The 15,295-nt window shown below is 36.7% G+C and overlaps 1 protein-coding gene across 11 annotated transcripts in view; it reads right to left on the minus strand.

Moving 5' to 3' along the window:
• NCAM1 (neural cell adhesion molecule 1) overlaps nucleotides 1–15,295 on the minus strand; it is a 213,440-nt gene that overhangs the window by 10,724 nt on the left and 187,421 nt on the right. For 5 of the 11 annotated variants that reach the window (XM_072425530.1, XM_072425529.1, XM_072425532.1 and 2 more), the window contains 3 exons: nucleotides 4,092–4,299; nucleotides 3,452–3,568; nucleotides 938–1,684 (listed from right to left, as the gene is read on the minus strand). In XM_072425530.1, the coding sequence (XP_072281631.1) occupies nucleotides 938–1,684; nucleotides 3,452–3,568; nucleotides 4,092–4,299 (1,072 nt within the window). Of the gene's footprint in view, nucleotides 1–937; nucleotides 1,685–3,451; nucleotides 3,569–4,091; nucleotides 4,300–8,832; nucleotides 11,122–15,295 lie in introns of those variants that run through there. The other 6 variants (XM_072425535.1, XM_072425540.1, XM_072425536.1 and 3 more) reach the window with 4 other exon arrangements.

Genomic DNA, 15,295 nt, shown 5'->3' on the forward strand with positions numbered 1-15,295 from the left:
GCGGGCCAGCTGCAATTCATATTAAGAATTCTTTTAAGGGCCAAAACAAAGAACGTGCCAGGCCAGAGTTCGACACCCCTGATGTATGTACAGTATCTGAGTATAGTACATGTTAGTTAAACAAGTGGCGTTAAAGTATCCAAAGACATAAGTGTCTGGAAGATAAAATTGCCACACCCAAATATGTAGAATTGCACCAGGAAAACATGCATGTTTATGCTCTGTGCAGACATCTGTGTTCAATAGACACAAGTGATGCCGCTACTACAATTCCCGGCATCACTTGCGTCTATAAAATGCGGGGCCACACATAGGCAGAGAGGCCGCTGATCTAGAGACACGAGTGATGCCGGGAATTGTAGTAGCGGCATTGTACTCGTGTCTATAGAACAGTAGCTTAATATGAATTGCAGCTGGCCCGCCATTACTACGGATTGCAGTAGCAGCGGGCCAGCTGTAATTCATATTAAGAATTCTTTTGAGGGCCAAAAAAAGGACGTGCCGGGCCAGAGTTCGACACCCCTGATGTATGTACAGTATCTGAGTATAGTACATGTTAGTTAAACATGTACTATACTCTATGTTAGTTGAAGTGGTGTTAAAGTATTCAAAGACATGAGTGTCTGGAAGATAAAATTGCCACACCCAAATATATAGAATTGCACCAGGAAAACATGCATGTTTATGCTCTATGCAGACACCACTCAGGAAAATACATATTAGAAAACAATTCTTTGTCTGCAGCCAGTCTGTTCAGGGATGCCTGTACAGTTCTCCATAGGAATGTTATTTGTCCAATTCAAAGATTATTGGTAATATTAGATCTCTTTTGTCTGTGGGTACTTTTATGTAAAACAACCACAAAGAAAACACTTGACAACACTAACAAGAGACAACACAAGTTACAACTAATACACAGCATTAAGAGATATCATACTCGGTCTTTGATGAAGCAGGCGGTACACTGGTGTCTGCAGTGGAAGAAGCCAGCTCAGGAGCTTTCCCACTAGCCACAGCGGCAGAAGAAGAAGTTCCAAGAGCTGCAAAAACATCCTTTGCAAGGTCAATTTCTGGAGTCTTGAAGGTCCCCCCATCAATTTGAAAGTCCTCACCCTGGGAGGGTTTTGTGTTGCTGACAGAAGCTGCCTCATTCTTGGTAGCCTCCGTTGGGCTTTTCACTGTGCTGGCCTGTGCTGCTTCTTTCTCTGGGCTTTTAGTACCTGATGCTTCCTGCTTTCCTTTTTCAGGAGTAGCTGGGGGACTAGTAGTACTTGGTGGAACTGGAGCTGAAGGCCTAGTAACTGCTTTGGGAGCCTCAGCTGCAGTGGTTGCAGCGGTAGGATTTAGAACTCCCCCTGGACTGGCTACAGCAGTAGATGGGTTGTTAGTCGATGGGGTATCACTGAGATCTACTAATGGAGCCACTTTTGGGGAAGCTGCAGCAGGAGGTGAAGAGGCTGAAGGTGCCTCAGTTTTAGAAGGAGTTGCCTGACTGGACTGAACTGAGTTTGAGTCAGGAGCAGATGTGGGTGGTGGCGCTGTGCTAGAGGTGAGAGTGGTGGTCTCACTTGTGGGACTGTTTTGTGCGGTTGCAAAGGTTTCAGTAATAGTATCAGAATTGGTTGTAACAGTGGTAACAGATGGCAGCATATCCTCAACAGTAGCTGTGGTGTCAGCTGGATGCCTGCAAGCATAGGGGCAAAAAGAGAGGAAAGAGGGAAAAAGAGAGAAAAAGAGAGAATAGACAATGAAGAAAACGAGTGACAGCAACAAAGTATTACAAACAAGCACACTAGTTTACACAGATAAAAGGTAACATTGGACTTTTTACTGGATTAGGACACATAAACAGTTGTTAATATTCATACTGGACAAAGAAAGGGTAGAAAAGAGAAAACTAAAGCTATTTATTAGAGTTAGTATAGCAATGCAGAACTTAACTCTTTAAGAGTTGATGTATACATGATTACATGAGCATGAAATGCTGTGTCCTAATACACTTTAACTTAAATGCTGAGTTATTTTTTCTTTAAACCAAGTATGACAAGCAAGTATAGACACAGTTTCATTCTGTCTTAGCAATAAAACACCAGGGGGTCTACTTATCGGTTGTTTTACCAAATATCATTCAATTTACATCTAGGGTTCATCTATTTCTCTAACTGAATTTTGTGTTGAAAAAGAATCATGAGGGAAAACATTTATGAAAAGACCACTCAAGTATTAATAGGCAATTATAGTTGTATGCTTCATAGAGATTTAAACATTTGGCAATCCCTTTATTGTTAGAAAACTAAAATGAGGATAAGCAGTAAAAAGATAATTGTATACTGAAGTCCTTAGAAAGTAACTCTTAATGGCATATTCCATACTTTGATGTGAGTAGATTTAATGGATGGTACTGTCCTCTTTCCCCGAAAAAGCATGATATGTGAAACGCGTTGGAAATAATGACTACTTCAAGCCTGAACATATTTTACTCACCATACCTCTACATGTCATGGACATCTAATGGTCATTTTTTAACTATTTAGATTCACACATAAGTAACTGTCAACAGGTTTGACAAATGAATAAATATTTTATTTATTTTTTTGGTTAAGACAAGGTTTCATGCTGCCTGTCAGCCATCTCACCATGGATGTCTGACATATTTCTGAAACTCAACCTGGATAAAACAACTTATCATCTCCCTTTGACATATTCCTAACTGTTAACAACACTGTTATTTGTCCCTCCCCTTGGGCACATTGTCTTGGCGTCACCTTTGATTCTGCCCGCTCATTTACCCCCCATATTCAGAACATTTCCAGATATTGTCACTTTCACCTGCGCAACATCTCCAAAATCTGCCCCTACTTGTCCCCAGAGACCACCAAACTCCTTGTACATACGCTTATCTTCTCTCCTCTGGACTACTGTGACATCCTCCTCTCTGGTATTCCACTAACCCGATTATCTCCTCTACAATCTATTATGAATATTGCAGCCAGACTAATCCATCCTTCCAACCGCTCATCTTTTGCTGCATCTCTTTGTAGATCTCTTCATTAGCTTCTATCTGCATCTGCTTATATTATCAGTTGAACCTATTTTAATCTAAGACCCCTAGTTTCTAGCCCATCCTGTTACAACTTTTATTTTTGTAATAGAATCAAAAAGTTTTGACTACAAAACTGGAAACTTTATTAGCTAATTTGCACCAATCAATGGATGCATTAGGCACCAAGCTTTACCATTTACTAAAAAAATGCTACTCGTTGGCTTGACATAAATGAAGTTGCTTGTCCTTGTCTAAATAAACAGGTTGCTTCTTTTTGGTGGAACACCCTTGTATCCAAAAATCTTCTTTCAGAATGCAAAATTAACCATATTGCTGTGATCTTTTCCCAACCACCGTAATATGATTGATATACATTAACAATACAACAATATAAATGATGATACGTACTCAGGCTCTGTTAGTGGAGTAGTCTCATTGGGTTCTGTCTGGTTGCTTCCATCATGGTTGGGTGTCCTGTCCTCTTCTGTTCGCACTTCAACAATGGGTTCTTTAGACTCATCTTTCCTGTGGATGAATCATATGTTAAAATGTAACCATCCACCGCTGTAGGTCCACAGGGATACATTTTTTTTAACCATGAAATCTTATTAAACCAATTTAGAAGTATTCTGATTTCCTATTAGCCTTCACATATTGGCAATTATGATAAGTGGCCTCATTGGCCAACAGGAAAGTGTGAGGTAAGTTGGGCTCACGAAGAAATTCATGGTGGATATTTCATGACAGAGTACACAGATTTTGCTCTGAAAACAAGGTGAGCATGCTAGCAAGAATGATGACCCTGAACAATGTAAGGTAGGGTAAGTGTTTACCTTTATTTTGAATAAGGATCCAACCAAAAACAGAAATATTCAAATGACTACAGTGGATAACCCTATGATAAACAATAATACATTGATATATTTTAATATCAATGTATTATTGTTAAAATATATTAAAATAAATCAGTTCACTTTTACTTTCAGTTTCAGTTCACAGTTTCACTGTTTTCCCATTATTTACTTTTTTTTAATTCAGTATTACTTACGAAAAAGCTGCCTTTCCCTCTTCAATGTCTTTGCCCTTGGCTCCTGGTCCAGCCTTTCCACAGAAATTGACAGCAATACACATGAGAAGACCACATTTGTTCAGGAAGTAGCAGGTCACATCAACAGCCACCAAGAGGAGAACAAATACGACAATGAGGATGCCCGCAATAGCTCCCATACCCAGTCCAGTGCTGGTGCTTGTAGTAGCTTCAGAAAAAGAAAGAACAAAAACTAAAACTAAACCATAGATGTAGAAAATCATGAATATAAAAGTAAGGATACATACATTTTTAAAAGAAATTAAAAAAGAAACTGCAACCTACCATACAATATGACAATGCTACAGAATATACATGGATCAGAATCATTTCATGCTATGGTATGCTGTCAGTACCTATTACTGAAGTGGTTACCTGTTACCTAAAGTACCATGATTAGAATATGTATTGCAAAATACAACAACACAATACAAGAGTTATTTGAGAGCCAGCAGAATTACAGCATACAAAGACAATGTCCTTGAATATTACCACAATTTAAAATGTGTTTATGATATATCTGAAAGCTTTAGTAAATGGTTATTTTAATTACTATATGAAAAAGTGAGGTTACACAAAATTTTGTTAATACCAAACATCCAAATATGTATAAAAGGACCAAGTATTATAAATTTGCAAATCTAATATTTCCCCCAAAAAATATTAATACCGGTGGTGCAATTTATTTATTATAACAATTTTACATGCATTTTTTTTAATAGTTGCAAGTCTTGCTCCACATGTAGAACACAGCTTTTGAATTTTTTTGCCAGCAACCATGCTCCAACATTCCTCAGAATGTTACAAGTTATTTGGATATTACAGAAAATTTTATTACCCTGCCCTGTCTAAAGACACATTTTTAAACATACAGTACATGTTCTCTGAGAGCATATAAAAAGTTATCCTGTTCCAGAGGTTTAGCTGAAATTCAATCACAATATAGTTCCTGGAGTGTGGAAAGTTCCTATAGATTGAATAGCCAAAATGTAAACTAGTTATATATTTTTGTTTGTTTATATAAAAATCAAAACCAAACCCAACCTCAAGCAAAACAACTCAATTACATATTTGCAATTATTGATAGCATTAGCATATGGATACACACTTTCTCACCAGGTGCTCTGTAGATAGCGTTTTGTGCCTCTTAAGATGTAAAATTACCCAACAGCCTAGCCTAATTCATGGGCGTATGGATTGGTATCAGTCTAGCCAGGAATCCGCATGCTTGCTGCTATAGGAATACCAGCATGCATGCTTTGCTGCTAGGTTATTATTATTATTATTATCAATAATAAACAGGATTTATATAGCGCCAACATATTACGCAGCGCTGTACATTAAATAGGGTTGCTTTTCTAAACCAAAAAAAAAGGAGGTAAAGGAATTCCTATTTTTTAGCAATATGCACAATGGATGTTTGCACAAAGATTTGTCCAAAATGAGGAAAATGCCACTACTCCACTATTATGGTCATCATAAAATTACGTAATAAAAAGTTTCAAGCTAATGAGATTTGCACAGCAAATATAAATTACATGGAAGGAATAATGCCAGAAATTGATTTGTGAAACCTGTTGAATCTTCCTTTGGCATATTTTTTACAGGATAAATGTCTCCAGTAAATCCCTGAGAAATAAATTCCAAACCTTGTCTTTGGAATAGCATTTTTTCTAGCTCACAAACCTACACAATGCATTTCTATAGCTAATGTAAAACACCAATTTTTCCAACCTTCACCCAAGAAGACTCAAAAACACAATACCTTTTTTTTTTCTATAATTTTATTATTAGGAAATTCTCCACCAGTGAAATTAACTGTACATAATATAAGTATATGGCTTTTGCAATTTTAATGTTTTTACACACATGCTCCTTTCAATCCTCTTAAAAAAATCACTTACAGTCAGGTCCTTTCGACAAGCAGAAGAACTGATTTGGCCATGAAAAGGATTATAAGCAATGACTTTTTTTGTCGTGAACTTAAGCAAAATAAAAAAAGCTTCAATTAAAAGGTGTCCAACATTCCATAACTGCCCCTTTATTACCCAATAATGTATATATATATATATATATATATATATATATATATAAACACCACCCGTTTAAAATAATGTAGGTGCCTCGTTGTGCCGCTTAAGCAGCTCTGACCTGTCAAAGAATAGACTCTACAAGACTTCCACCAGGTGTCCTGTGGTATATGGCACCAAGATCCAGCAGCAGAATCTTTATGTCACACTGCCTTCACCAGTCTGCCTTCTTCACATTGTGCATCTTGTTGCCATCCCTTCCATTGGTAAATGACACACACACACATATACATACCTGGCCATCTATATGATGTTAAAAAAAAGTGTTATAACCTTAAAAAAATGCCTGAAATACTTCTTATTTTGCTCTATGGTCCAATGAAGCTCATTTTCCTGAGCGGGCAGCATAGCTACTCTGGAAACAACCTGCATTCTGACATCGTTTACTCATTATCAACATTAGTTTTCCAGCAATTGTGCTACAGCATCAAGTACATTAAGTAAATACTAACCACTGTATACTTTAAACACTCCAAAAGACCTGCTGTTTTGGAGATGCTTTAACCCAGTCATCTAGTCATCACAATTTAGCTCTTGTCACATAGGTTACAAAGGTACATATGCCTACAAGTTCACTTGGGCCAGTTTAGACTTGCAGTTAACTGCAGCATTCTACCCCAGACTCAACTGTGCACCCAATCACTCCCATTCAACAGAATGCACAAGCCTGCACATGGCTCAGGTTGATCATGGTGTAGTTCCTGTAAGTGACAAGTTGGTTCTGGCTATGTGGTTGCTTCCCTTTCTCTACAGGAAAGACCATACCAGAGCGGCAAGGGTAATGCATGCAAATTCAGTAAACTGTGGTGTGATTTGCCGCTTCTGGGCACATAGCAGCAGTTTTTGTGTTTACAGTTATATTTTATGTACAACACTGTATGTTTAGTAATTTAGATAGGACTGGGAAAATGTAATTTAAAAAATTTCAGAAGAAAAACTAAAAGTTGGTCTTAGGAAATTTTCACATCAGTTGAATTATGTCTGGTAGGCTTTACATTTTTATCAATAAATATATTTTCCTAATTGTACAGTCTTAGTGAAAATCTCAATAATTGCAGCTATAACAAAAATAGATCTTACAAAAAAAACAATTCACACTATTAAAAAGGTCAGTTGGGCATAAAGGTGAGAATCTTAGATACCTCTGGTCTGTTAAAAAAGACCTGGTCACACAGTCATGTATGTCTAGTTTGAACAAACATAAAAGACCAAAACAACTGACACTCATTAAGATTTCTAAGCAAGTGTCCAAGAGTTCCTGATGATGGAATTTGAAATAAGTGTATTCTATTGTCTACAAAAAAATGCATCTCAGCTTCCTTTTGCAGGTGAATAATTTGAAATATAAAGAATATGTGCTTGAAAAGCCTCAAAGGATAACTGCTTTAACCACAATTCATTTGTAAAACCATAAGTCTTAGATTATGGAAGTGAACAACAGAAAACTGCATCTTTCATTTTAAATTCTTAAACAGTTTTTCTGTAAACATCAGAACTCTTTTCTTTTCTCAATATGTTGATCCTTTATACATGTCTTATCTAGAAAATGAAAACAAGTAACATATATATCCTAAAATTAAAAGACATTTACAGAATTTACATATTATTTTGTGACATGGCATCAAATATTGGGAGTTTTAGTACATTTTCTTAGGGTTATTTTATTTTAATATAACGCAAAGAAAGGAATACGTAAATTGCGTATACATACTTACAATAAATACAAAAAGACAAAAATGTTGGCACTTTTTGGGGCTAGATGTAACCCTTATATTTCTTCAAAAGTGTACACCTTAGGTATAGTTAACTGAACATTTTATTAAAGTGTATGTAAACCCTAACAATTACCTTCTTTTGCTCCCGTTTGGTCTTTAAAATATACTATTGAAAACAATATGTTATAAGTGTTCATTAAGTGCAAAAAAAGCCTTACTAAAGAAATCTAGAACTGTCCTGTGAACATTTCTTGTGTTATGCCAAGATGTCCAAACAGCCCTCCTAATCTCCTAATCTCCAAACAGCCCTCCTATCTTTAATCTTTAATAGCATTTAGTCCCTATTTTGTGGAGGTGAGGAAAGTAGGACGGTTTGGTAGTTAAACAAAAGAGTATATATAGATATATATATATACGAGGGGGTGTTGAGAAGTTCCCGGCTTTGCCCCCTTCCAGATGAAGTAGAAAAATGAGTGTGGCGGCATATGACAGCCTAGTATCTTACTATGTAACTGTGCAAATATCAGGTCTTTGCAATTTTTAAAACTGTTTTTTCTTTTAGTGAAAAGCTGTGATGGTAGAGGCACAAGCAAGTTTCACGTCGTTGGAGTTACGGGCCGTCAAGTTTTTGTTTCTCCAGGGAAAGTCAGCAAAGGACATTCACACTGAGATGTCACAAACACTGGGGGAGAAGTGTCTTTCCTTCCCCTAGAGAAACAAAACCTTTATGACGGCCCATACCTCCAACGACGTAAAACTTGCTTGTGCCTCTGCCATCACAGCTTCTCACTAAAGGTTCTCGCAAAGACCTGATATTTGCACAGTTACATATTAAGATATTAGGCTGTCATATGCCCCCACACACATTTTTCTATTTCATCTGGAAGAGGGCAAAGCCAGGAACTTCTCAGCAGCCCCTCGTGTATATATATATATATTTTTTTTTTTTATTTTTTTTTTACCTGGACAAAAACTTTAGGAAAAGTTAGAAAACAAGAAATCAAATTGTTGGTTAATCCACTCTGTAATGTAAATCAGGTTGAGTGATATTTAAACAATGCTAAACTGCACCTTGCCACTCTCCCAGTCCATTGGCTTTTTTAGGGTTGGAAGTATTCTAATTCTAAGTATTCTAATCAGAATCCAACAGAAAGACCAGAGAGGTGCAACGATTGGCCTTTTACAAGGGTGTGTTGGATTAGTTTTTTAAAGCAAGCCTTGCACTAAAATTCAAGGCCCTCTTCTGTGGCTGCCCTCCTAACCCTCCCATCAGCTTTGTCAAAATCAAGAAAATGTCACAATTAAAAGAGTCAAAATCATAAAAAGACTCACATTACTCTTATGCTTCAAATGGGATAAAATCAGCAAGGTAATGTCAGTGGATCTTTTGATAGACTTAGGAATCTCACAAGAACATGCCCATTGGGAGTGAGGGAAAGCCACATATATTGGAACTTGTATTTTAGTGTCAAGTCTGAAAAACTGGGACCTTGCACCCAGAATTATTGAATAAAAGAACAGTGCTCTGAATAGGAATTTTGGTACTAAGGTTAACTGGATTTCTTTTAATACGATTACTACGATTAATATTTCTAAAAAATGAAATGTCTTCCTGTCCCCATGACTGCTATCATTGTAGCAAAATGTTGGAGGCAGTATCTTCAACTGGAACACACAGAGCAGTAAAAGTCCCATAAGGGTCCTTATTTTATCTATCACTTTTTTGTTGCATCAATTGAAGTTCCAATATGACAATTAAGTTATACATATTAATAAAAATGTTATTGTAAAAAACATTGTGTTACTGTTAACCTATCCACAACAAACTAACAGTTTTTATTTCATATTACTTTCCTATTTCAATCAAATATCTCGATTAACTATCATTTCTGTCTTTCATTAAGGAAGGGTAATGTCAAATATTTTTACACCCGTCATTATCTGTTATGGACCATTACAGTTCTAATACTTTTATAGTCAATGGACAGTGTATACAAGGGGCAATAATGAGATCCAGGGGTGCACCTACCAAGTTAATTTTGCCTCCATATAATTGGCAAACAGCAGGAAGCAGTGCATCAGACATAGTTGTGAAAGCCATTTTGATAGCTCTATATCCTTGCAATCAAATATATGGCTGCAAAGATGTTAGATGATTACCTAGCTGATGACTTAACATCACAATACTCAAAAAAATACAAATATCATGAATTATTGTACTAATAATACTAATAATATAATACGGTATATAATGTAAACATATTTGGATGTGCTTGTTGCCTATGGACAGTGTTGGCAAATATTCTACAAAAGCTAGTCAGATTTACAAATAGCTAGGAACTAGTAACTTTGTAACTTTGCTTGTCACTGATAATAATGCTGTTTTATGATTAGGGATATTGCCCAATAATGTGGTATGGTACAGAGATTAAACACTTGCAAAACACATATAAACATTTCTTTCATTTCCAAGCTCAGTCTTCCCCACGTACTGACATTTTACTAACTGATCTATGCTTGTGGATCCAGAGGGATAAGCATTAGCTAGTACTCTGTGATATAAGTAAATACTGAGTAACCTTGGTGGGTACTCTCCTATTTGGTTATTTGTTCCCTGTTCCACCAATTTGGAAAACTAGACACATAGCTGATAATGTACCTACACGAGAAAGCAACCAAAATCCCCAAGCTAGCAGTATAAAGGTTACCAAGAAGTGAAAAGTCCAGCTTTTTTTTTCTTTTAAAAAAAAGAAGGAACATTTACATTTTTTTTTTGTAATAGTGGAGCATCCCTTTAGGTGTGTTCACAGCTTGAAAACACCATTTTGTTAATGTCTCAAAAACTAGCCATTCTTTAATCAAATCCAAGTTATCAGTTGCTTACGTACTGTCCCTGTCCACTAAGCCAACATATTTTTTAAAAATATTGTGGTCACCCTTTAATTAAAGAAATATTTTTTTTTTTGTTGGAAGGGCAGTTGGTGTTAGAAATTGTAATCTCAAATCTTTTAAAACAAAACAAAGAATAGATACATGGTGTAGGGTTGCTTGGATAATCATTTCTCCCCAGCAAGGAGAAACATCTGCAGGAGCAGAAAAAAAAAGTCTAAGAGAAAAGTACAGTCACTAATAAGGCGAGCAAAGCTGCGGAGGTGGATGACACAGTACAGCTCCCAATATTGGCTGCTGATGTAATGAGTCCAGAGAAAGTGGTTGTTGGCGAAATTTTGGTGCATGTAGAAGAATGGATGTCCAGGGGCAGTTGAAGTGACATAAATCACAGACAAGGGAAAGTTTGGGGACAAAGGAAGGAGGTGGGAGAAATCATGGGATCAAAAGGAAGGTAAAAAAATAGAAAAAAAGAGAGAGAAGAGAGAAAACAGATAAGAAAATGAACAGGTCACAAATACAAAAAAAATGTAGCAAAAAAGGTCAACTCAGCATTGCCAAACAAGAAAAAAAAATAACTAAAAGATGGCAGTTGTTAAAATAGTAGCAGAGTTACTGAGGCAAGCCCTGAAGCAGAAGCTGTTAGCAGGAAATTAGAGCTATTGATCACACATTAAGCGCAAGACACCAGTGCAAAATCTATCAGTAAGAAGGCAGCCAATTTCACAGATTTTACAAAGGTTTATCAAACATGTGAACAGGTCAAACGTTTGTCCAGTAAGTGAATCCTATTTTACTTTTATAATACACACACACTTTTACAGATAGATATGTCTGTATGTAAAAAAAACAAAAAAACACTCCCAATGAAAAACTGACTGCTACAGATTTGTAAGTGTGAGCCAACTATGGTCAATAAAAGCAAACCTAACTTTTTCTAAGGAAGCTAACAAACATATATAGCACATCAAAGCACACTACATCATCATTGAGGTTCTTTGCTGTACCACTATACATCAAAATCTATCGAAACGCCTTTGGCACCTGCATGCATGTAATGATCACAGGTGTCTAAGCTTGAATGAACTTTTATTATGTTAACATCAAACTGAATTCATATATATCTGAAAGCAGACATCCACAAAGACAGAATACCTCTTAATCACTAGTGTTTATGGGGTGAAGTCAAATTTAATCAAAAAGATGCCATTTAGTCTGCTTCTACAAAAACTGAATAACATTGATGTGCAATCAAAATTTTGCTCTCTATAACTAGAGATCAGGTGTTTTTGGGGCATGCCTAATTCTTCTGCAGGGGGGTCCAAGGGCATAGTATTATATATATATATATATATATATATATATATATATGGCATTTAGAACTTACTGTTGGCAGGACTTGAGGGTTTAATGTTATTGTGGAGACTCAATTGTTGTCACATCTATGTTGTGTCAATAGTGTAAGAAGAATAATTGGGGACCCTGCAAATCTGTACATTAGGGGACTTTTCCTGTGTTACCTTCTAAGCCATATAAAAAATAACCCATGCCCTCCGCTGTATATATTTTCCCCATTAATTGGCACAATAATTTTCTGACATTTGGGGATCTTCCCATGTAATTTTGAAGCATTTGGTTGGTGTAGGTGCTTTTCAGAGACCAAATTGTTTTACTTATTGATTGCAATTGGTGCTAGGACATTTGGAATCTAGAATTTCTGAACCATTCTGCTGTATAGCCCTAGAACTTAACTGATGCAAATTCTAGCACACTACTAATTACATGCTATAGAAAATACACAAAAGTATGAAAGGATTTTATTACAGGACCACAGTGTGACCCCGTCTGAGCAAAATTTCTGTTATTGAGTAAATATAGACAACATGGAGTCACAAAGGTCACGTTCATCCCTCTTCTATCACCCCAATAACAATAAATAACACTCATACTCCTATAAAACAAATGAAAGCATGCCATAAATAAGAGTTGGTAGTGCACCATTCATTGCAGAGCTGTAAAGAGAAGGTAGTAACTAATGAAGAGTTGATTTCCCCAATGCTTGCTTAATCATGTAATCATTGACCAAATGAAGAGAATGCATTGGGAAAATGTTGTGGTGCCAGTCTGTAGGTTTCTAAAATCTGTCGCTCTACAATTTGTAAGCTTTATACATTAGGAATTATTGCAGAGAAGATGGAGGGGGTACTATTCTATTCAATTATCAACCAACAATTAGTTTTCCAGCATGCTATAATTCTAACTATAATCAGTAATATTAAAAGTATAACCTTCAAGTTCCATGCAACTTAAAATGAATGTAGCCAATTTTTTCTTCTTTGGTGCCACACTGGGAATTATTAAATCTACAGCAACACCAACAGTGAGTACAAGGAAAAAAAAATTGTGTTACACTCTTCAGATTTTATCCTTTTATACCTACTAAACAAATACAAAATAGAGTGTAAAAAAAAAACAGTTTATTACATTTTAAACTGCAATGCAGTGAACCTAAATGAAGCATGTGCAGTTTTTAGAAGGGAGATAGAAAGTAAATTCAAGGATCAACACTTTTCATTCCTAGTAGTATCTAGAATGTAACATTTAGCCCCTGTGTTTTCAGTAATGGATAAGAGTGCTGCTTAACAGGTTAGGAATTAAGTTTGTTACTGTTGGAGACAGGTTTTAGGGAAATGTGGTGTGGGTTAAGTATTAGTGGGAGTGCTAAGAGTTAACGCGAATGGTAGAGTTGTTGGTGGGGAGGTTCATGCTTATGGTTTGTGAAATGTCAGAGTTTGGGCGAGGTTTCAGTGAGAGACCCCCTTACCAACTTCTTGCTTTTAGTTTAAATTCCAAAAGTCTTACAGCTACTGCTTTAGGTTATCAGAAAGAAAGTATATAATATGAAGGTAAATAAGTAGAAAAAAAGATGAATTACAGTATCATTCACTCCATACTTAAGCCGCGTACACACTGCCAATTTTTGTCATTGGAAAGGATCTTTCACGATCCTTTCCAACGACAAGGGAGTGCACGATGCATGAACGGTGCTGTACATACAGCACCGTTCATGCTCTATGGAGAGGGGAGGGGGAGAGCGACGGAGCGGCACCCTGCTGCGCGCTCTCCCCTTCACTTTCATTACGATTGGCTGTCGTCCATAGTCCGTGGATCCGGCAGGTCGGTCGTCCGGACGATGGACGACACCGACTGTACACACGGCAGATTTTCGCCCGATAATTGGCCGATGCCGATTATCGGGCGATAAAAATCTGACGTGTGTACGTAGCTTTATACACAGCTAAATATGCCATTGTTTGTAAAGGGCATTGTATTCACTTTTTAGTATTGGTCATTACCAAATGTCTTTTTGGACAAAGTAATTACTGTTAAACAAACTAACTCCTTTCTATACTTATAAAACAACATTTATAGTCGAAAGCTCTTCTCAACCTTTAACAGCAGAGGATCCATTAAAATAATTTAGCAACTTTTGCTAAAAGCAAATAACTGTTGGACAGCGGGAACAATGCCCCCCTCCCCTTTCCCCAACACACAGCTATCATTGGGTACATGCAGCAGGCTTGGTAATTAGTATTTACCCTGTAACTATGCAAGGACTATTATATGGGAGGTCAGAGAACCCCTGTCATCTTTGTGAGGAACCCTAGGGGTCCACAGAACCCTGGTTGGGACGTGCTGGTCTGATGGGTATATTTTAAAAATCCACAGAGAGAAAGCTTTATTAAAAATTAGTTTAAGCATATTTAACAGATGTCAGATGTTTTTGCGGATTGCAGGTCTTGTATTTAAAACCAGGTAGATACCTGAGTTGCCAGATTGCTGGCTTTATACTACAGAAATTTTGGCACAAATGAAAACTGCTAGACTGTTGGTCTTTGTCTCCTTTCCTACCATACATTATATGACATAGTATTCTTTGATAGCACCTTTAACATATAAATCATCCAGAATGCCTCTAGACAAAGATGAGACACAATAAAAGTAGTGCAATACATTTACATCAAAGAAATGTGCTTGTGTTAATACTACAACATGTTTTCCTAAGCTGTCCCAAATAAATCGATATTTTAAAATATACATTAATTTCATTATACATTATTAACTGCATAAATAATGTTGGAAGACTAAAGCACAAAGCAATGCACTCCACATTTTAAAACTTCCATGTTCCCAATGTTCCCACTCCACTCAAGTCATGCACATGCACAGAGATTAAGTAAAAACATAATCAGCAGTGGAGCTGCAGCCAAAAATGATTGGGAAAGGGTTATAATCACTGGTAATGTAAGGTGGGGGCTGTGTCTTTGACAGGACAATTGCCATCATTTCAGTAGAGAATCCTTGTTAAACCAGCCACCAGGACAGAGATTAAAAAGGTAAGTCCCACATGTAACAACTTGACAATTAGAACTTGAGGTCAGAAATAGGCTCCCAATGAAGACACCATCAA

This window comes from Pyxicephalus adspersus, chromosome 11 (genome assembly GCF_032062135.1).
Source record: "Pyxicephalus adspersus chromosome 11, UCB_Pads_2.0, whole genome shotgun sequence".
NCBI lineage: Eukaryota > Metazoa > Chordata > Amphibia > Anura > Pyxicephalidae > Pyxicephalus > Pyxicephalus adspersus.